At 60.2% G+C, this 21761-nt stretch overlaps 1 protein-coding gene across 13 annotated transcripts in view; it reads left to right on the top strand.

The window, feature by feature from the left end:
* Window positions 1-20025, top strand: part of MICAL3 (microtubule associated monooxygenase, calponin and LIM domain containing 3) — a 185340-nt gene extending 165315 nt beyond the window's left edge. For 8 of the 13 annotated variants that reach the window (XM_082665676.1, XM_082665671.1, XM_082665685.1 and 5 more), the window contains 4 exons: window positions 14992-15057; window positions 17058-17157; window positions 17314-17387; window positions 17461-20025. In XM_082665676.1, the coding sequence (XP_082521802.1) occupies window positions 14992-15057; window positions 17058-17157; window positions 17314-17387; window positions 17461-17645 (425 nt within the window). In that variant the 3' untranslated portion in view covers window positions 17646-20025. Of the gene's footprint in view, window positions 1-1144; window positions 1211-14991; window positions 15058-17057; window positions 17158-17313; window positions 17388-17460 lie in introns of all 13 variants that reach the window. The other 5 variants (XM_082665683.1, XM_082665684.1, XM_082665678.1 and 2 more) reach the window with 2 other exon arrangements.
* The last annotated feature ends 1736 nt before the right edge of the window (window positions 20026-21761 follow it).

Raw genomic sequence — 21761 nt, forward strand, 5'->3', positions numbered from 1 at the left:
ATTCTGATTGCGACTCAAGACAGAGCTCTGGTCTTAGAGAGGCTCCACCAGTAAGGAGGCTCCCAGCCTCCCGGCCTCCTTGGGGGTGGGCTGTCACTGGCCTCTGCTCTGCTTTCTCACCCCATGTCCACAGGTTCGCCCGTCTGCATGGCCCTCCAGGGCCCCAAGCTTCTGGTGTCAGGTGCTGCCACCTCGTGGCCGTTGCTGCTGTAGAAGGGCTGATGCTTACACCCCGACTAACAGACCCCACCCCTGACTAACGTCCTGGGCTCCCTTCCCGCCGCTTCCTGACACCCCTGGGCAACGTTTATGTCGATTCCAAACGAATGTGACAAGTATTTTTTTGTTTAATTCAGAATCTACTGGGAAGAAGTATCGAACCCGTTTCTTTAAAATTACGTTCGCCCTTCCCTCCCAGCTCGAGTACTGTTGCCACACTGATTACCTCGTGTGGCTAGTTTTGTTTTCTTTGCTCCTGTTGGCTTGAGTGATAAGATGTTGCTGTTTCCATTTCTGTGTCCCTGGACTTCAGCTTCTAGCCTTCTGGGTTTAGAATTCCCACAAATTCCAGGGGAAAATGAAATAAATAGAAAAAGGAACTCAGTGTATCTCTGAATTGTGAACGCCTGCATTAAACACCTTATGACCCCTGCTGCCTGATTCACTTCCTGCTCTGTCAGTTCTCTGTGATTTCTGTGTAAAGTCCAGCCTCGGTGGGCTCTGCTCAGCACGCAGAGGCTGCTGCCCTCCCATAGGGTCTGGGAGGAGAACAGATGCCAGAATCAGCCCCCTTTTCAGTTCCTGATGCTGTTTCCTTCTTAGAATGCTTGGTAATCTCGTTATTTGGGGAAATTTTACCCTTTTGAAATTTGGAGCCCGAAGTGTAGAATCTGATTGCTTCCCTACTGTTGTGTCCCCAGAGAGCCACAGGGGACCCAGCACCAACCTTCCTTCCTGCGTGGGTAAGAGGAGGCCAGCCTCCAGATCCCCGCCCGGCCTCTGCCCACCACACAGACGTGCTTCCGTGGGGTCTTACGGTGGCTCTCAGCTAACCGTTAAAGTCACCAAAGCTGTTAAAAGCGTCTTTCTGAGCCACAGAGTATAAAGATCCCTTTTCACAAAGCTGAATCTTGTGATTTCAAAGGACCCATTAAAGGACAGAGGCAGCGTCCTCCCTGCCCAGCCACCAGTCTTGCTGCACTAGACCAAGGTAGGCAACTGGACAACTTCAGATAAAAACATCTCTTCTGGAGAACTTTAAATTAGAAATATATACACCTGGGGACTTCCCTGGCGGTCCATTGTTTAAGACTCTGTGCTTCCAATGCAGGGGGCGTGGGTTTGATCCCTGGTCGGGGAGCTAAGATCCCCCATGCAGCATGGTGTGACCAAAAAAAAAAATTAATTGAAATACATACACCTGATTTCTAGTTTTCCAAGACCTCACCTCGTGATTTGTATGTCTCAAGGGGAAATTGAAAGAACATGAGTGGTTTAGAAACGTAGTGTAAAGGACTGGGGAGGGGCTTTCATTGTTGCTGTGAGTTGTGGTGGGACGGCAAGGAAGCACGTCCCACCTGCCCACTCCCCCTTCCGAGCCTGCCTGTGCTGTTTGCCCCCCTTAGTTGATGCTGGCAGATTTTTGGCTGGTCTGTTCGGTTTGAGCATTAGCCTGGCTCTGGTTTTGCTTTAGGAACTTTAAATCCTTGAGATTCCCCAGCATTCCTGTGTGTGTGCGTGTCCCAGCCTGTGTGTGTACGTGTGTGTGTGTGTGTGTGTGTGTGCGTGTGTGTGTGTGTGTGTTGGAGCTCAGTTTTCACATGCATTTTTTTTCCCTTTGTTTTCCCCCAGTCTAGAGGTTGTTTCCATACTGAGTTTTTCTAACAAGGTATCTCCCCAGCTGTCTGTCTGTCTGCCGGGCCTGCCGGGCAGAGCCTTCCACCCTGTCAGATGCTGCATGCCGCCCTACGGCTTGCAAACCAGCCACTCTGTCTCCAGCTACCCTGACGTTCCCTGTAGTGGGGTGATTGGGTGGGAGGGAGGATGCAGTGCTGCAGGCAAAGCCTTTATGAGGAAGCAGGGGAGATGGAAATATATAGAAAGAACAAGTGGAGGGAGATTGCCGCAGGACTGGTCGTGGCTGCCCACTGTTCCACAGCCTGCAGGGTCCTGGACCGGCCCCGGGCCACCAGAGAAGCAAGGCAGTCGCTGGAGAGCACCCGACTTAGGGAGACGAAACCTGGCTTCAGGCCCGCTTCACCGTGTCCCCAGCCCAGCCACTCGCCTTCTCTGGGCCTCTCCGTTAGGCGGGGCGCAGGCGGCTTGGTGGCCCTTCCAGGTCTGGCACCCGAGTGGGCTCTGTGTGTGACCCCTGTCCTCCAAGCTGTGTCCTTTTGTTGGGTTTGCCTGGAGCCTATGTCGGTCCTCTAGGAAGGGCCCTCTGTGCTGGGAACGGGAGAGTGAGGGTGGGTCTTAGTCGGGCTGCACACCTCAGACCCTCTGAGCCTCCGGTCCCGCCTTTGACGGCAGAGCTGCCGTGCCTGTCTGGCTGGGCAGCCCCCGGGGCCAGTGCAGGGGCCAGAGGAGGCCACACAGGTGCCCGTGGTTTGAATTCTGACGCACTGCCACGCTCACGTCACGCGTCCCTCTGGAATCCATGAGATGTGCCTGGCTGCACGATGATAATCTGCAGCTTTTCAAGTTCAGTGACACGTGTTGCTTGACCCGAAGTTGGGGAGGGTGGGTGCTGACGGCCACCCTGCAAGGCCGCACCTGGCACGCGGGCTCTGGGTACTCTGGGTGGCAGCTGGGGTCAGAGTGAGTGATGCACATGGACAGGAACCCATCTCCCCAATGTTATACAGTAACTAATGTCAACGACTTCTATTTGCCATGAGTGTGACGACCTCTCTGCCCTTACAGCTGGTGAACCAAACCTGTGTCTCTCATGTCTCCAAATGAGGCAAGAGACTAGCTCCAAACCAGCGTCTCTGTGTCTCCCTTGCACGCTCGTTTCAGGTTCAGGTCTGGGGTGGAACTCCCCTTGTTTGGCTGTTTTTTTCCTTCAGTTTCTTCTTTATAAAACAGTATTTATTGGGTGTTTTTTCTGATTATAAAGTATACATTATGGAAATAGCAGAGCGTGCAGGAAGGCTAAGGAAGAGAGTCACAACCTGCCCTTCATGGCCTCTGGCCATTTCACATCTGCTCTGCCTGTTGTCACGAGGGTGCTGCTCGCCTAATTTCTGTCCTGAGTCCTGTTCTGCGATCTCATGCCGTATTCTGTGCTGGAAGGGCGTCTGAGAATGTGGTCTGCATAAAAGGGGCTGAATGCTGCGTTTTGTGATGTCTAGAAGGGGAAGCACATTCTTACCTATGCTGCCGGCACGTGCCTCCTTGTTTCGGATGCGTGTGGCTGTGTGTCATGTCCCTGTCCCTTGCTAACAGGCAGGGATGCTGTTCCACTTTCACTGCAGCCTGTTTGCATTTAACATCTATCCCAGGAAGCGTCAGAGGTGGGGACCCTGTAGTTTGTGGGCATATCCAGGTGTCCTGAGCACCAGCCTTTAGACAGAGAAGGTTGGATGTAGATGAGTTATAAGTTGGGGGCGTTTGTAAGAAAGGAGGGCTCGCGCCTGCCCCAGTGACCAGCTGGTCATGCCACTCGGAACTCTGGGCGTGATTGCTGCACACGTACCACACACGCACAAACACACACAGCCTCTGCACACCCACCTCACACACAGCCTCTGAAAACCCACCACACACACAGCCTCTGCACACCCACCTCACACACAGCCTCTGCACACCCACCTCACACACAGCCTCTGCACACCCACCACACACACAGCCTCTGCACACCCACCTCACACACAGCCTCTGCACACCCACCTCACACACAGCCTCTGCACACCCACCACACACACAGCCTCTGAAAACCCACCACACACACAGCCTCTGCACACCCACCTCACACACAGCCTCTGCACACCCACCACACACACAGCCTCTGCACAGCCACCACACACAGCCTCTGCACACCCCCCCCCACATCCACTGCACACCCACCTCACACAGCGTCTGCACACCCACCCCACGCACATAGCCTCTGCACACCCACCACACACAGCCTCTGCACACCCACCTCACACACAGCCTCTGCACACCCACCACACACAGCCTCTGCACACCCACCTCACACACACAGCCTCTGCACACCCACCACACACACAGCCTCTGCACACCCACCTCACACACAGCCTCTGCACACCCACCACACACACAGCCTCTGCACACCCACCACACACAGCCTCTGCACACCCACCCCCACATCCACTGCACACCCACCTCACACAGCGTCTGCACACCCACCCCACGCACATAGCCTCTGCACAGCCACCACACACACAGCCTCTGCACACCCACCCCCCCACATCCACTGCACACCCACCTCACACAGCATCTGCACACCCACCACACACACAGCCTCTGCACACCCACCACACACAGCCTCTGCACACCCACCACACACACAGCCTCTGCACACCCCCCCAGCCTCTGCACACCTACCACACACACAGCCTCTGCACACCCACCACACACCCACAGCCTCTGCACACCCACCACACATACACAGCCTCTGCACACCCACCACACATACAAAGCCTCTGAAAACCCACCACACACACAGCCTCTGCACACCCACCACACACAGCCTCTGCACACACACACACACAGCCTCTGCACACCCACCACACACACAGCCTCTGCACACCCACCACACACAGCCTCTGCACACCCCCCCCCACATCCACTGCACACCCACCTCACACAGCGTCTGCACACCCACCCCACGCACATAGCCTCTGCACAGCCACCACACACACAGCCTCTGCACACCCACCCCCCCACATCCACTGCACACCCACCTCACACAGCATCTGCACACCCACCACACACACAGCCTCTGCACACCCACCACACACAGCCTCTGCACACCCACCACACACACAGCCTCTGCACACCCCCCCCAGCCTCTGCACACCTACCACACACACAGCCTCTGCACACCCACCACACATACACAGCCTCTGCACACCCACCACACATACAGCCTCTGCACACCCACCACACACAGCCTCTGCACACCCACCACACACAGCCTCTGCACACACACCACACACAGCCTCTGCACACCCACCTCACACACAGCCTCTGCACACCCACCACACACCCACAGCCTCTGCACACCCACCTCACACACACAGCCTCTGCACACCCACCCCACGCACATAGCCTCTGCACACACACACACACAGCCTCTGCACACCCACCCCCCCACATCCACTGCACACCCACCTCACACAGCATCTGCACACCCACCACACACACAGCCTCTGCACACCCACCACACACAGCCTCTGCACACCCACCACACACACAGCCTCTGCACACCCCCCCCAGCCTCTGCACACCTACCACGCACACAGCCTCTGCACACCCACCACACACCCACAGCCTCTGCACACCCACCACACATACACAGCCTCTGCACACCCACCACACATACAAAGCCTCTGAAAACCCACCACACACAGCCTCTGCACCCCCCCCCCCACATCCACTGCACACCCACCTCACACAGCATCTGCACACCCACCCCACGCACAGCCTCTGCACACCCACCTCACACACAGCCTCTGCACACCCACCACACACACAGCCTCTGCACACCCACCACACACAGCCTCTGCACACCCCCCCCCACATCCACTGCACACCCACCTCACACAGCATCTGCACACCCACCCCATGCACATAGCCTCTGCACACCCACCTCACACACAGCCTCTGCACACCCACCTCACACACAGCCTCTGCACACCCACCTCACACACAGCCTCTGCACACCCACCACACACACAGCCTCTGCACACCCACCACACACAGCCTCTGCACACCCACCACACACACAGCCTCTGCACACCCACCCCCACATCCACTGCACACCCACCTCACACAGCGTCTGCACACCCACCCCACGCACATAGCCTCTGCACAGCCACCACACACACAGCCTCTGCACACCCACCCCCCCACATCCACTGCACACCCACCTCACACAGCATCTGCACACCCACCACACACACAGCCTCTGCACACCCACCTCACACACAGCCTCTGCACACCCACCTCACACACAGCCTCTGCACACCCACCACACACACAGCCTCTGAAAACCCACCACACACACAGCCTCTGCACACCCACCTCACACACAGCCTCTGCACACCCACCACACACACAGCCTCTGCACACCCACCACACACAGCCTCTGCACACCCCCCCCCACATCCACTGCACACCCACCTCACACAGCGTCTGCACACCCACCCCACGTACATAGCCTCTGCACAGCCACCACACACACAGCCTCTGCACACCCCCCCCCACATCCACTGCACACCCACCTCACACAGCGTCTGCACACCCACCCCACGCACATAGCCTCTGCACACCCACCACACACAGCCTCTGCACACCCACCTCACACACAGCCTCTGCACAGCCACCACACACACAGCCTCTGCACACCCACCCCCCCACATCCACTGCACACCCACCTCACACAGCGTCTGCACACCCACCCCACGCACATAGCCTCTGCACACCCACCTCACACACAGCCTCTGCACACCCACCCCCCCACATCCACTGCACACCCACCTCACACAGCATCTGCACACCCACCCCACGCACATAGCCTCTGCACACCCACCTCACACACAGCCTCTGCACACCCACCACACACACAGCCTCTGCACACCCACCTCACACACACAGCCTCTGCACACCCACCACACACACAGCCTCTGCACACCCACCACACACACAGCCTCTGAAAACCCACCACACACACAGCCTCTGCACACCCCCCCCAGCCTCTGCACACCTACCACACACACAGCCTCTGCACACCCACCACACATACACAGCCTCTGCACACCCACTACACACACACAGCCTCTGCACACCCACCTCACACACAGCCTCTGCACACCCACCACACACACAGCCTCTGCACACCCACCCCCCACACACAGCCTCTGCACACCCCCCACACACATCCACTGCACACCCACCACACACACACAGCCTCAGCACACACATACAGCCTCTGCACACCCATACACACACAGCCTCAGCACACACAGCATCTGCACACCCACCCCACGCACACAGCCTCTGCACAGCCACCACACACATAGCCTCTGCACACCCACCCCCCACACAGCCTCTGCACACCCACCTCACACAGCATCTGCACACCCACCACACACACAGCCTCTGAAAACCCACCACACACACAGCCTCTGCACACCCACCTCACACACACAGCCTCTGCACACCCACCACACACAGCCTCTGCACACCCACCACACACACAGCCTCTGAAAACCCACCACACACACAGCCTCTGCACACCCACCTCACACACAGCCTCTGCACACCCACCACACACACAGCCTCTGCACACCCACCACACACAGCCTCTGCACACCCACCTCACACACACAGCCTCTGAAAACCCACCACACACACACAGCGTCTGCACACCCACCACACACACACAGCCTCTGCACACCCACCCCACGCACACAGCCTCTGCACACCCACCTCACACACAGCCTCTGCACAGCCACCACACACACAGCCTCTGCACACCCACCACACACAGCCTCTGCACACCCCCCCCCACATCCACTGCACACCCACCTCACACAGCGTCTGCACACCCACCCCACGCACATAGCCTCTGCACAGCCACCACACACACAGCCTCTGCACACCCACCCCCCACATCCACTGCACACCCACCACACACAGCCTCTGCACACCCACCCCCCCACATCCACTGCACACCCACCTCACACAGCATCTGCACACCCACCCCACGCACATAGCCTCTGCACAGCCACCACACACACAGCCTCTGCACACCCACCCCCCACATCCACTGCACACCCACCACACACAGCCTCTGCACACCCACCCCCCCACATCCACTGCACACCCACCTCACACAGCATCTGCACACCCACCCCACGCACATAGCCTCTGCACACCCACCTCACACACAGCCTCTGCACACCCACCACACACAGCCTCTGCACACCCACCTCACACACAGCCTCTGCACACCCCCCCCACATCCACTGCACACCCACCTCACACAGCATCTGCACACCCACCCCACGCACATAGCCTCTGCACACCCACCTCACACACAGCCTCTGCACACCCACCTCACACAGCATCTGCACACCCACCACACACACAGCCTCTGAAAACCCACCACACACACAGCCTCTGCACACCCACCCCCCCACAGCCTCTGCACACCTACCACACACACAGCCTCTGCACACACACAGCCTCTGCACACACATACAGTGTCCACACCCACCACACACACAGCCTCTGCACACCCACCACACACCCACAGCCTCTGCACACCCACCACACACAGCCTCTGCACACACACACACACAGCCTCTGCACACCCACCTCACACACAGCCTCTGCACACCCACCCCCCCACATCCACTGCACACCCACCTCACACACAGCCTCTGCACACCCACCACACACACAGCCTCTGCACACCCACCACACACACAGCCTCTGAAAACCCACCACACACAGCCTCTGCACACCCACCACACACACAGCCTCTGCACACCCACCACACACACAGCCTCTGCACACCCACCCCCCCACATCCACTGCACACCCACCTCACACAGCATCTGCACACCCACCCCACGCACATAGCCTCTGCACAGCCACCACACACACAGCCTCTGCACACCCACCCCCCCACATCCACTGCACACCCACCTCACACAGCATCTGCACACCCACCCCACGCACATAGCCTCTGCACACCCACCTCACACACAGCCTCTGCACACCCACCACACACACACAGCCTCAGCACACACATACAGCCTCTGCACACCCACCACACATACACAGCCTCTGCACACCCACCACACATACACAGCCTCTGCACACCCACCACACATACACAGCCTCTGAAAACCCACCACACACACAGCCTCTGCACACCCACCACACACAGCCTCTGCACACACACACACACAGCCTCTGCACACCCACCTCACACACAGCCTCTGCACACCCACCCCACACACACAGCCTCTGCACACCCACCCCACACACAGCCTCTGCACACCCACCACACACACAGCCTCTGCACACCCACCACACACAGCCTCTGCACACCCACCACACACAGCCTCTGCACACCCACCCCCCCACATCCACTGCACACCCACCTCACACAGCATCTGCACACCCACCACACACACAGCCTCTGCACACCCACCACACACACAGCCTCTGCACACCCACCTCACACACAGCCTCTGCACACCCACCACACACACACAGCCTCAGCACACACATACAGCCTCTGCACACCCACCACACATACACAGCCTCTGCACACCCACCACACATACACAGCCTCTGCACACCCACCACACATACACAGCCTCTGAAAACCCACCACACACACAGCCTCTGCACACCCACCACACACAGCCTCTGCACACACACACACACAGCCTCTGCACACCCACCTCACACACAGCCTCTGCACACCCACCCCACACACACAGCCTCTGCACACCCACCCCACACACAGCCTCTGCACACCCACCACACACACAGCCTCTGCACACCCACCACACACAGCCTCTGCACACCCACCACACACAGCCTCTGCACACCCACCCCCCCACATCCACTGCACACCCACCTCACACAGCGTCTGCACACCCACCCCACGCACATAGCCTCTGCACAGCCACCACACACACAGCCTCTGCACACCCACCCCCCCACATCCACTGCACACCCACCTCACACAGCATCTGCACACCCACCACACACACAGCCTCTGCACACCCACCCCCCCACAGCCTCTGCACACCTACCACACACACAGCCTCTGCACACACATACAGTGTCCACACCCACCACACACACAGCCTCTGCACACCCACCTCACACACACAGCCTCTGCACACCCACCACACACAGCCTCTGCACACCCCCCCCCACATCCACTGCACACCCACCTCACACAGCCTCTGCATACCCACCACACACAGCCTCTGCATACCCCCCCCACATCCACTGCACACCCACCTCACACAGCGTCTGCACACCCACCCCACGCACATAGCCTCTGCACAGCCACCACACACACAGCCTCAGCACACCCACCTCACACAGCCTCTGCACACCCACCACACACACAGCCTCTGCACACACACCACACACAGCCTCTGCACACCCACCCCCCCACATCCACTGCACACCCACCTCACACAGCGTCTGCACACCCACCCCACGCACATAGCCTCTGCACAGCCACCACACACACAGCCTCTGCACACCCACCCCCCCACATCCACTGCACACCCACCTCACACAGCATCTGCACACCCACCCCACGCACATAGCCTCTGCACACCCACCTCACACACAGCCTCTGCACACCCACCACACACACACAGCCTCAGCACACACACCCCCCCACAGCCTCTGCACACCCACCACACATACACAGCCTCTGCACACCCACCCCCCCACATCCACTGCACACCCACCTCACACAGCATCTGCACACCCACCACACACACAGCCTCTGCACACCCACCACACACACAGCCTCTGAAAACCCACCACACACACAGGCTCTGCACACCCACCCCCCCACAGCCTCTGCACACCTACCACACACACAGCCTCTGCACACACACAGCCTCTGCACACACATACAGTGTCCACACCCACCACACACACAGCCTCTGCACACCCACCACACACCCACAGCCTCTGCACACCCACCACACACAGCCTCTGCACACCCACCACACATACACAGCCTCTGCACACCCACTACACATACACAGCCTCTACACACCCACCACACATACAAAGCCTCTGAAAACCCACCACACACACAGCCTCTGCACACCCACCACACACAGCCTCTGCACACACACACACACAGCCTCTGCACACCCACCTCACACACAGCCTCTGCACACCCACCCCACACACACAGCCTCTGCACACCCACCCCACACACAGCCTCTGCATACCCACCACACACACAGCCTCTGCACACCCACCACACACAGCCTCTGCACACATATACAGCGTCCACACCCACCACACACACAGCCTCTGCACACCCACCACACACACAACCTCTGCACACCCACCACTCACAGCCTCTGCACACCCACCTCACACACAGCCTCTGCACACCCACCCCCCACACACAGCTTCTGCACACCCACCCCACACACAGCCTCTGCACACCCACCTCACGCACAGCCTCTGCACACCCACCACACATACAAAGCCTCTGAAAACCCACCACACACACAGCCTCTGCACACCCACCACACACAGCCTCTGCACACCCCCCACACACATCCACTGCACACCCACCTCACACACAGCCTCTGCACACCCACCACACACACACAGCCTCAGCACACACATACAGCCTCTGCACACCCATACACACACAGCCTCAGCACACACAGCATCTGCACACCCACCCCACGCACACAGCCTCTGCACAGCCACCACACACACAGCCTCTGCACACCCACCACACACATAGCCTCTGCACACCCACCCCCCACACAGCCACTGAAAACCCACCACACACACATCCACGGCACTCCCGCCCCACACAGCCTCTGCACACCTACCACACACACACAGTCTCTGCACACCCACACACACACAGCCTCTGCACACCCACCACACACAGCCTCTGCACACACATACAGCGTCCACACCCACCACACACACAGCCTCTGCACACCCACCACACACACAACCTCTGCACACCCACCACACACAGCCTCTGCACACCCACCTCACACACAGCCTCTGCACACCCACCCCACACACACAGCTTCTGCACACCCACCCCACACACAGCCTCTGCACACCCACCTCACGCACAGCCTCTGCACACCCACCCCCCACACACAGCCTCTGCACACCCCCCACACACATCCACTGCACACCCACCTCACACACAGCCTCTGCACACCCACCACACACACACAGCCTCAGCACACACATACAGCCTCTGCACACCCATACACACACAGCCTCAGCACACACAGCATCTGCACACCCACCCCACGCACACAGCCTCTGCACAGCCACCCCCCCCACAGCCTCTGCACACCTACCACACACACAGCCTCTGCACACACACAGCCTCTGCACACACATACAGTGTCCACACCCACCACATACACAGCCTCTGCACACCCACCACACACCCACAGCCTCTGCACACCCACCACACACAGCCTCTGCACACCCACCACACATACACAGCCTCTGCACACCCACCACACATACACAGCCTCTGAAAACCCACCACACACACAGCCTCTGCACACCCACCACACACACACAGCCTCTGCACACCCACCCCACACACAGCCTCTGCATACCCACCACACACACAGCCTCTGCACACCCACCCACCTCACACAGCCTCTGCACACCCACCACACACACACAGCGTCTGCACACCCACCACACACACACAGCCTCTGAACACACACACAGCCTCTGCACACCCACTACACACAGCCTCTGCACACCCACCACACACACAACCTCTGCACACCCACCACTCACAGCCTCTGCACACCCACCTCACACACAGCCTCTGCACACCCACCCCACACACACAGCTTCTGCACACCCACCCCACACACAGCCTCTGCACACCCACCTCACGCACAGCCTCTGCACACCCACCCCCCACACACAGCCTCTGCACACCCCACACACACATCCACTGCACACCCACCTCACACACAGCCTCTGCACACCCACCACACACACACAGCCTCAGCACACACATACAGCCTCTGCACACCCATACACACACAGCCTCAGCACACACAGCATCTGCACACCCACCCCACGCACACAGCCTCTGCACAGCCACCACACACACAGCCTCTGCACACCCACCACACACATAGCCTCTGCACACCCACCCCCCACACAGCCACTGAAAACCCACCACACACACATCCACTGCACTCCCACCCCACACAGCCTCTGCACACCTACCACACACACACAGTCTCTGCACACCCACACACACACAGCCTCTGCACACCCACCTCACACAGCCTCTGCACACCCACCACACACACACAACGTCTGCACACCCACCACACACACAGCCTCTGAACACACACACAGCCTCTGCACACCCACTACACACAGCCTCTGCACACCCACCACACACACAACCTCTGCACACCCACCACACACAGCCTCTGCACACCCACCTCACACACAGCCTCTGCACACCCACCCCACACACACAGCTTCTGCACACCCACCCCACACACAGCCTCTGCACACCCACCTCACGCACAGCCTCTGCACACCCACCCCCCACACACAGCCTCTGCACACCCCACACACACATCCACTGCACACCCACCTCACACACAGCCTCTGCACACCCACCACACACACAGCCTCAGCACACACATACAGCCTCTGCACACCCATACACACACAGCCTCAGCACACACAGCATCTGCACACCCACCCCACGCACACAGCCTCTGCACAGCCACCACACACACAGCCTCTGCACACCCACCACACACATAGCCTCTGCACACCCACCCCCCACACAGCCTCTGAAAACCCACCACACACACAGCCTCTGCACTCCCGCCCCACACAGCCTCTGCACACCTACCACACACACACAGCCTCTGCACACCCACCACACACACAGCCTCTGGCCTTAGTCGTGAATTTTCACCCAATATCAGATTCATGCACAAAGCCCTGTGGAGAACACAGAGAAGAGCTTAAAAGAAAGAGAAAACATGGCAGTTGCACTCACCCCGTTGCAAAGTAAAGGGCCTCTCAACCAACACGTGGCTGCTTGGCCCTTGTGTTCACCTAAACAGGCTTGTTTCTAATGGTCCAGGCCCTGCCTACCACGTGGGGCCATGGCTCCTGCGTGTGCCCTGTGGTTCTGTGATGGTCCCTTGCTGACGGTCCCTGCTCCTGAGAGCCCCAGGCCCCGAGTCTAGAGATGTCCTCTGCACGACTTCCCAGCTTTGTTTCTGTGAGTTTTTGGCGTGTCCTGTCGTGCAGTCCGCAGTGTGACAGCGTCCCCAGCTGTGGCGTCGACCCTCTGCGGAGAGGGAAGGGGCAGAGGAATAGGGGCGATCGGCTCTCCCTGGCTGTGCGGGGACAGAGATTTGGGCAGTGGGGACCACCTCCGTGAGGACGCACTGGACCAACGAGCCCTGGCTCAGAATCAGAGCATCACAGGTGTCGGCCCTGGAGGCCCATCAAAGACTGGGTGCTGCCTCCATGGCAGGGAGCTCCTCTCTGGGTTCAGTGCCCAGAGAGCCTCCCAGCCCTTAGATTCACCCACGTGGTAACATCTGAGAACTCTCACTCAGGCCTGGCTGTTCCACGGCAGCGGGCAGGCCTGCTGGCACTTTGGATGTTTTCACGGAGGGATCCCCAAACCCAAAAGGCCCCCAGATTGTCATCCCCAGCTCTCCCGCCCTCCCGGCAGGACCACAGGAGGAGGGAGCCCGCCCTCCCCAGGCCCGGGGCTGTTCCCGCTCAGTCTCTGTGCTGGATACAGGACTGAATTCATTTGTAGACGTGTTTCCCTCGCTTCTGCTTTTCCATTTCTTGTATTTTTTCTTTTCCTCCTGTTGTTCCTTTCTCACTTCGTTTGCTTTCTGTCCTCTGCTTGTTCTCACTTCTCCTCTCCCTCCCCCTCCACTTCCACCTCCCCCTCCTCTCTGTCCGTCTCGCCTCGTCCTCCTTGTTTGGCCCTTTTTGAAGTTGAGCCCAGTGGCGGGACTCCACGACGTAGACCTCTCTCCTTCTGCCCTTGCTGTGTCCAGGAAGGTAAAGTAAACCCCAACCTTCTCCCCACCGCCTCTCGGGGGGCCGTAGCAACACTAGTCAAACAGGGACCCGAAACCCAGCTCTTTCTCCTTCTTCTTCTGGTACCTGGTAGCCCTGTTACAAACCCCCTGAGTATGTGGCAGTCCCTTACAAGGTACAGTATCCCTTCGACTGTCTCAGGGGGCTGGGGGGCGGGTGCACGCAGGGAGCAGGTCCAGGTCTGGGGGCCTCAGGCTGCAGGCATCCACGGTTCCGGGCCACCACTCGTGGTCGGGCCTTTCAGCCTCCAGTCCCGCAGATAGAGGGACCGGGACGCGGGTGAGGAGCCCTGCCCCGTGTGGCAGTGATTTGTGCTGGTGACGTCGAGGAATACTGTCCTTACAAAGACTGTTCTGCACAGATGCCCCAGTTCCTTCCAAACCACTAAAAGCAGACTTCTCTGCCCTGTGTCTTGCTGAGTGTGTGTGTTTTAAGTTTGTCTGGTTTGCAGTCCCTTGTGGTGGTGATTGTCGTTGACAAGGCATGCGGGTGGGGCCGGGGAGTGTGACCACGGCTAACCCGCTAACCTTCCTCTGCTCTCCCCGGCGCTCGCTCACCGCTGACCACCACCAGCTGCGTCCACCTCGGCCGTCCCTCCGGAGCTGGCTCGAGCGCTTCAGGAGGCATCCTGGCGCCCAGAGAGCTTACCTGCCCCGGGCCCCGTGCTCCCCATACGCCCCGCGGGTGCCCTGTGCAGAGCCGCTCAGGAAGGAACGCGCGGAGCTGGATGGGGGCTACCGGGCGGTCGGGAGTGCTCTGGCCCCGGTGCCCAGCACGCACTCCGCGTGCTGGGCCAGGACCCAGGACCCAGGACAGCGCAGTGCAGACGCGGCCCCTGCCCTCGCGTGTGGTGGGAGGTCGGGGTCCCTGAGAGCCACCCCGTGTGTTCCTGGGCTTGGTTTTACTGGGAGAGGACTTCTGACCAGTGACCCATAAAGCAGAGGCACTTGGAGAGACCTCCCCGTCCCGGCCTCTTAGCCCAGCCGTGGGTGGACTCGTGGGGCCCATGAACACCTGGAGTCCTTGGCAGAGATATTGGATGTGTTCATGTGCAGTTTTCCAGGAAGAGAGTCCCCAAGTTTCCTGAGACTGTCGAGTGGCTTGTAATCTGCAAACAGCGAAGAGCCACCGCAGTCTGGCTTCTGCGTCTGGACAGGACCCACTACGGCCGTGGGCTTCCTTGTGTCCCCTCCGGGGGGTGTGGCTCCTTGGAAAGGTCTCCTTCCCTCCTGCTGCGGCTGAGCCCGAAGGGGTCAGGCCGCTCCTGGTGGAGACGGGTGTCAGCTGAGTAGGGTGCAGGCAGCCGAGTGTGGGTGGCACCAGCCCCAGAAGCTGCTGCTGGGCTTGGATCAGAGCAGGGGGTTGGGGGGAGCCTGCGGTCTCCCTGCCCTGGTGAGAGTCCCCACACCTCCCAGGGACGTACTGCGTCTGCCATGCAGGGGTCGCGGCAGCATCTGTCAGGAAGCCACAAGTTGAGAGGCACCTCCCTGGTCAGGGTATGGGAAACGAGGAGGCCTCGGGGCAGTGACCCTGTGGAGGTGCCGTAGTGAGTGTCCCCGGAAAGGAGGGCCGAGTACCCTTTTAATCTCCATTTGCCTCTTCATTAGACTGGCCTCAGAGCAGACCTAGTACCTAGCAAGTACCAAATACGTGCTAGATGAATGAAAAAGAGAAAAAAGGAGGGCAGAGCACCGAAAACATGCCAAGAGAAAGCAAGCGGCCGAGCAGGAGAGGTCCAGGCGAGCTGCCTCCAGTGGCTGGGGCGTGAGGCCGGCCGGAGGGACAGAGGAAGGTGCAGGCTGGGGACCCTTGGGGGTGGGCGTCCTCGTGCCCGAAGGCAGACTGGGCCTGGCCCAGGAGCGTCAGGCAGCGCCCTGCTGGGCTCTCTGCACACTTGCCCCGTTGCCGCGTCCGGGCTGGGGACAGCGGCACGGCCTGCCCGACACGCCCTCTCTCGGCAGGCATGGGCAAAAAGGACGACCCCAAGCTGATGCAGGAGTGGTTCAAGCTGGTGCAGGAGAAGAACGCCGTGGTGCGCTATGAGTCGGAGCTCATGATCTTGTGAGTGGCCTCGGGTCTGGGGGAGCCGAGGTGGGACGTGGGCGCAGGGCCCGTCGCAGCAGGAGCGCAGCCCCCTCCCAGTTTAGGGGGTGCGGAACTGTGCCACTCCTCACCAGTCACTGGCTCGTTTTCCCCCCAAATCCCCGGAAACCCCAGCGCCCGGGAGCTGGAGCTGGAGGACCGGCAGAGCCGGCTGCAGCAGGAGCTCCGCGAGCGGATGGCCATGGAAGGTAGGAGGGGTGGGGAGGCAAGTGCGGGCCGCTGCCTCTGGCGCTGGGGACTCACGTGTTTGGTTCTGCCCAGATCACCTGAAGACAGAGGAGGAGCTGTCGGAGGAGAAGAGGATCCTGAACGAGATGCTGGAGGTGGTGGAGCAGAGAGACGCCCTGGTGGCCCTGCTGGAGGAGCAGCGGCTCCGGGAGAAGGAGGAGGACAAGGACCTGGAGGCCGCCATGCTGTCCAAGGGCTTCAGCCTGAACTGGTCCTGAGCGCCGCCCGGCCCTGGCTGGTCTGTGCACCGTCCGACCCGGGCTGGCTGCTCCCAGACCACCCAGATCCGAGGTCGGAGTGGGCCTGCTGCCTCCTGGGAGTTTGCACTCAGACCTCCTCGTGGCTCTGAGAAGCAGTCAAGCGCCGAGCTGTGGGAGCCCCAGTGAAGACGGTGGTCCAGTAGCGCAGCCTCCTCGAAGAGGCCTCCCTGCCCTCCTGCTTCAGAGACGGGGAACGCGGATCCTGGGGGGACGCCTGGTCGGAGGGACGCGGCTCCGCCCCAATCCCCAGGCCCAGGGGGCCAGCGCAGACTTCATCCAGGGCTGAGGAGGCCCGCCCCGCGGCCCAGTGCCACACTCCAGGCCTCTCCTGGCTGTGCCCTGAGGCCTGAGGCTGCTGCATTTGCTTTTAATTCACAACACTGGAAGATACTGACTTCAGGGTCGGGCAGAGACCCTCTTCTGGCCCCGCCACAGGCCTGCGGCCTTGTCACGGGCTCCTCGTGGCGGGCGGGAGGCCTCGCCTCGTTCCTGGGTTTGCCCCGAACGAAGCTGACAGCCTGGGAGGCGTGGCCTCTTTGTCAATTAACTTATTTTTTTAATACTTGAAAAGAAGCAACTTCACTTTTATATCTTTACCAGGACACTGATTGCTTGGCACCTGGGTAGGGGTGTGGAGGTGGGTCCCAGCTGACCGCGCTGTCACTCCATTCATTACTCTTTCATCGTGGGGCTGACCTGAACCCTCAGGTCAGCAAGACCCCCGTGTGGGCCCGGCGTGCAGCGCCCGTCCTCCTGTGCCCGGCCCCGGGCGTCCGTGTCTACACCGCTCGCTTGTCAAGTACGCGTTTGAGCTGCTGGAGGCCACGCCATGAGGCACAGATGCCTCTTGGCCTCCCTGTTGGAATCCTGGCTCTGCAGAACCCATTTTTCCTCCGTTTTGGTGCCGAGATCTCACCTGCCACAGCACGTTTATTGAAGAAAGTTTTAGGCCGGCTGCACCAGCGCGTGGGACCCTGCTCAGCGAGGCCCAGATCCAGCCAGCTGGAGCTGCAGTGACGGCACACTGGGGGACTCCAGTTGGGGTCCCCCCCACACACACATGAGCTCCGGCCCAGCTCCAGCCCAGCACCTCTTCATGGGGAGGCACTGGACAGGAAGCACCGTGGAGCCAGCTCGTGCCGTGGCTCAGCCAGAGGCCGGCAGTGTCCAGCCTGCAGAGCCACTGTTAGACTCTGCAGGGGCCGTGCTCGTCCACAGAGGAGCGAGGGCAGCGCCAGGCCAGTCCCGAGGCCCTCCAGCCGACTCCTGGTGGAGCGGGACTGCGTGCAGGGAAGAGAGGCCTCAGGGCAGGACAGGGGGCGTCCACACCGACCTTGGGACGTCCCTGGGGAACCACATCGTGCCTCAACTTGAACAGAGTCATTCTCACTGCAAAGGAGCAAAGAACTGTCTTTTTCTTCAGTCTGTCCCAAAGCTGCCGTCTGGAATCCAGGGCACGCGCTGCTCCAGCCCTCGCGGCTCTGACCTTCACCTCTTGCTTGATGAGGTAGAGCCTCCGTTTCTATTCTCGTTTCTTAGAAGGGGAGCGGAGGGTGTTCTAGATCCATCCTCAAATCCCAGCCTTCCAATACAATTGGGCTTGGGACAGGATTCATCGCCTGTGTGGCCTTTGCCTACCCTTCCTACCCACCGCCCCGGTGCACCGCAACTGCCAGGCCCGTCCCTCGAGCTTCTGCCCACCCAGGACGAGGACAAGTTTACAGAGTGGCCAGGAGGGACATGACACCCGCCGCTGCGGAAGCACACCGTGCCTGCAGGAACGAGGACGGCCTGGAGGCTGCAGAGAAGCTTGGAAATGCTCCCCACTCCCTCCCGCAGGGCTGCGACTTCAGGTTCTAGTAGAGCACTTTTTCTGAAAGCTCCCGTTTTATAACCACTAGTTTGCAGGTTGTTGTAGTGCCCTGCTGACGGGCTGCATGCAGTGTTTCCCAGCTCTGGAAATGCACTCAGCTCCTGTCAAGTCCCTTGAAGGCAGGGCAGCAGGAAATCTCTCTCTGAAATGCCACGGCATGAGCAGGCCCAAGCCCGAGGCCTGTGCAGGGAGAGCCAGGTTCAGCTCCAGCAGGGCCAGGGCGGCAGCGCACCTCGCCTCAGTCCGAGGCCACCAGCGGCTCCACCTGGGGGTCCAGTCCTGCTCAGATGGCGTCTTGTGGCCTTTGCCCCGGGAGCTGTCCTCCAGCTGCTCTGACCAGCAGTGATAGACTATCCGCTATCTTTTCAAAGAGCAGAATTTTTTCAGTGGGGCAGAAAGTGGAGAGAGTTTAAAGAAAAGTTTAAAGGTGGTAACAACTGATCACAAAGGGGAATGGGCCATTTTATGCGCAATAAAAGTTTTTAAAACAAGTACAGAGGGTATTCTTGGCATGAGCCAGGGCACGCTCTTTGGTGGGTTGGTGTCCACACATGGCGGCACCTGTCAGTGTGTGTATGGGTTTGAGGAATACAACCTTTGTGCTTTCTCAGCCGACTTTATTTTTGTCCATGTTGTCCTGCTCTGGCCACCTGCTGACACCCGTTGAGAAAGTGTGTGTAACACCCAGGGTGTACGAGGCCGCCCTCCAAAGCAGCGCCAGGACCCTCCCGGAGAGATGCGCGTTCCGTGAAGTGTCTCCTCGTCAGGGTGACCCCGAGGCCCTGGCAGCCCGGTGCTGTGGGCTCTGCAGCCTGCAGGCCTAAGTCGATGAGATGTATCCACCTCCCCAAGTACATTCAGAGCACAGGGTCTTGGGATCCCTGATGTTGCGGCCCCAGTGCCCTCCTCGTGCGCTGGCCGCGGGGCGTGTGGCTGGCCTCTGTCACCGTGGAGCTAATCCCAAAGGCACAGGGCTTCCCTCTGGGGCGGCAGCGGGCGGGGTCAGTGCCGGGCCAGCTGATTCCCAGAGCCTCCGGCACCACGTGCGCATCGGGTAGAAAAACAGAAGCAGCGTGGCCCTCGATTCCTCAAAGGAAGTCTGGGTCAGGGACTGTGCCTGGTGGGGGCAGTGGGGCTGGTACCATCTGTGCTGACCCCCTTTTGTTTCTCAGAGGGGCCCCTTGATCAGAGATGGAGACAGGCAGGGTTTGGCTGTGGTTCACAGGCACCCACGTGGTAGGAGGTGATGGTGGCTTCAGGCAGACAACTGAGGGAAGGCTGCCCCACAGCTGCCACCACTCGACCAAGAACCCATGTCCGTGGCTCCAAAACCCCTCCTGAACCCTGATCCCCACGGTCCCAGAGTGGGAAATGGGAAGGACAGAACCGGCTGTTGTATTGCCCAGAAGACTCCCCGAGTGCGGCTCGGCGGGGAGGGAGGAAGCATCCTCGGGTGGGCCAGCGCCCACAGCGCACAGAGACCTCCAGTGCGGTGCCCAGGGGCCGGGGCTGCCGGGCTTGGCGGGGAGCGTTTTGTGGCAGCCCCACGCCATGTCCCCTCTCTGAGGTGGCCTTGCAGCGTGGACTTCAGTGGGGCAGTGGAGAAGGCCCCTGATTCCAGGACAGACGTGGAGAGAGTGCCCGGGGTGCACACGTGCACACACGCTGCCCCTGCTGGCTGAGGGTCTCGGACCTCTCGGGGTTTCCAGTCACTAAGCCACTCAACAACCCGCTTCCGCCGCCTGCAGCGTGTCCAGGGCAGCGCGAGCCGGGGAGGCGCCTCGGCCCACACCCGCGTCTGCCTCGGGCAGAGGGAGCAGCGGGACGGAGCGCGTGGGGGCAGAGAGGGGGTGGCCCAGGGGCGGAGGGCGTGGGGACTGGGGGCCCCGGGCGGTACTCACCTCTCTGCCTGTCCTTCGAGGTCCAGAGCCTCGGCTCTGTCTTGGTGGGAAAGCGCCTTGAAGGTTGGGAGCTGGTCCACCCCCGCCCAGGGCCAGACCTTTCTCCAGGGCTGGGGTGGCCCTCCCTACACGTCAGCCAACCTCCCGCAGCCTCCAAGCAAGTTACTGGGCCTCCCTGGCCTCCCAGACTGGCCCCTCTGAATGCACCTCGACCCACTGGGTTCTGTGGGGTGGGCGGGGAGCACAGAGGAGGAGCTTGGAGGGGCCTGGGTGCTGGAAAGAGCTCTCCCGGCCTCTGCT

This window comes from Grampus griseus, assembly GCF_964374135.1.
Source record: "Grampus griseus genome assembly, chromosome: 11".
Lineage (NCBI taxonomy): Eukaryota > Metazoa > Chordata > Mammalia > Artiodactyla > Delphinidae > Grampus > Grampus griseus.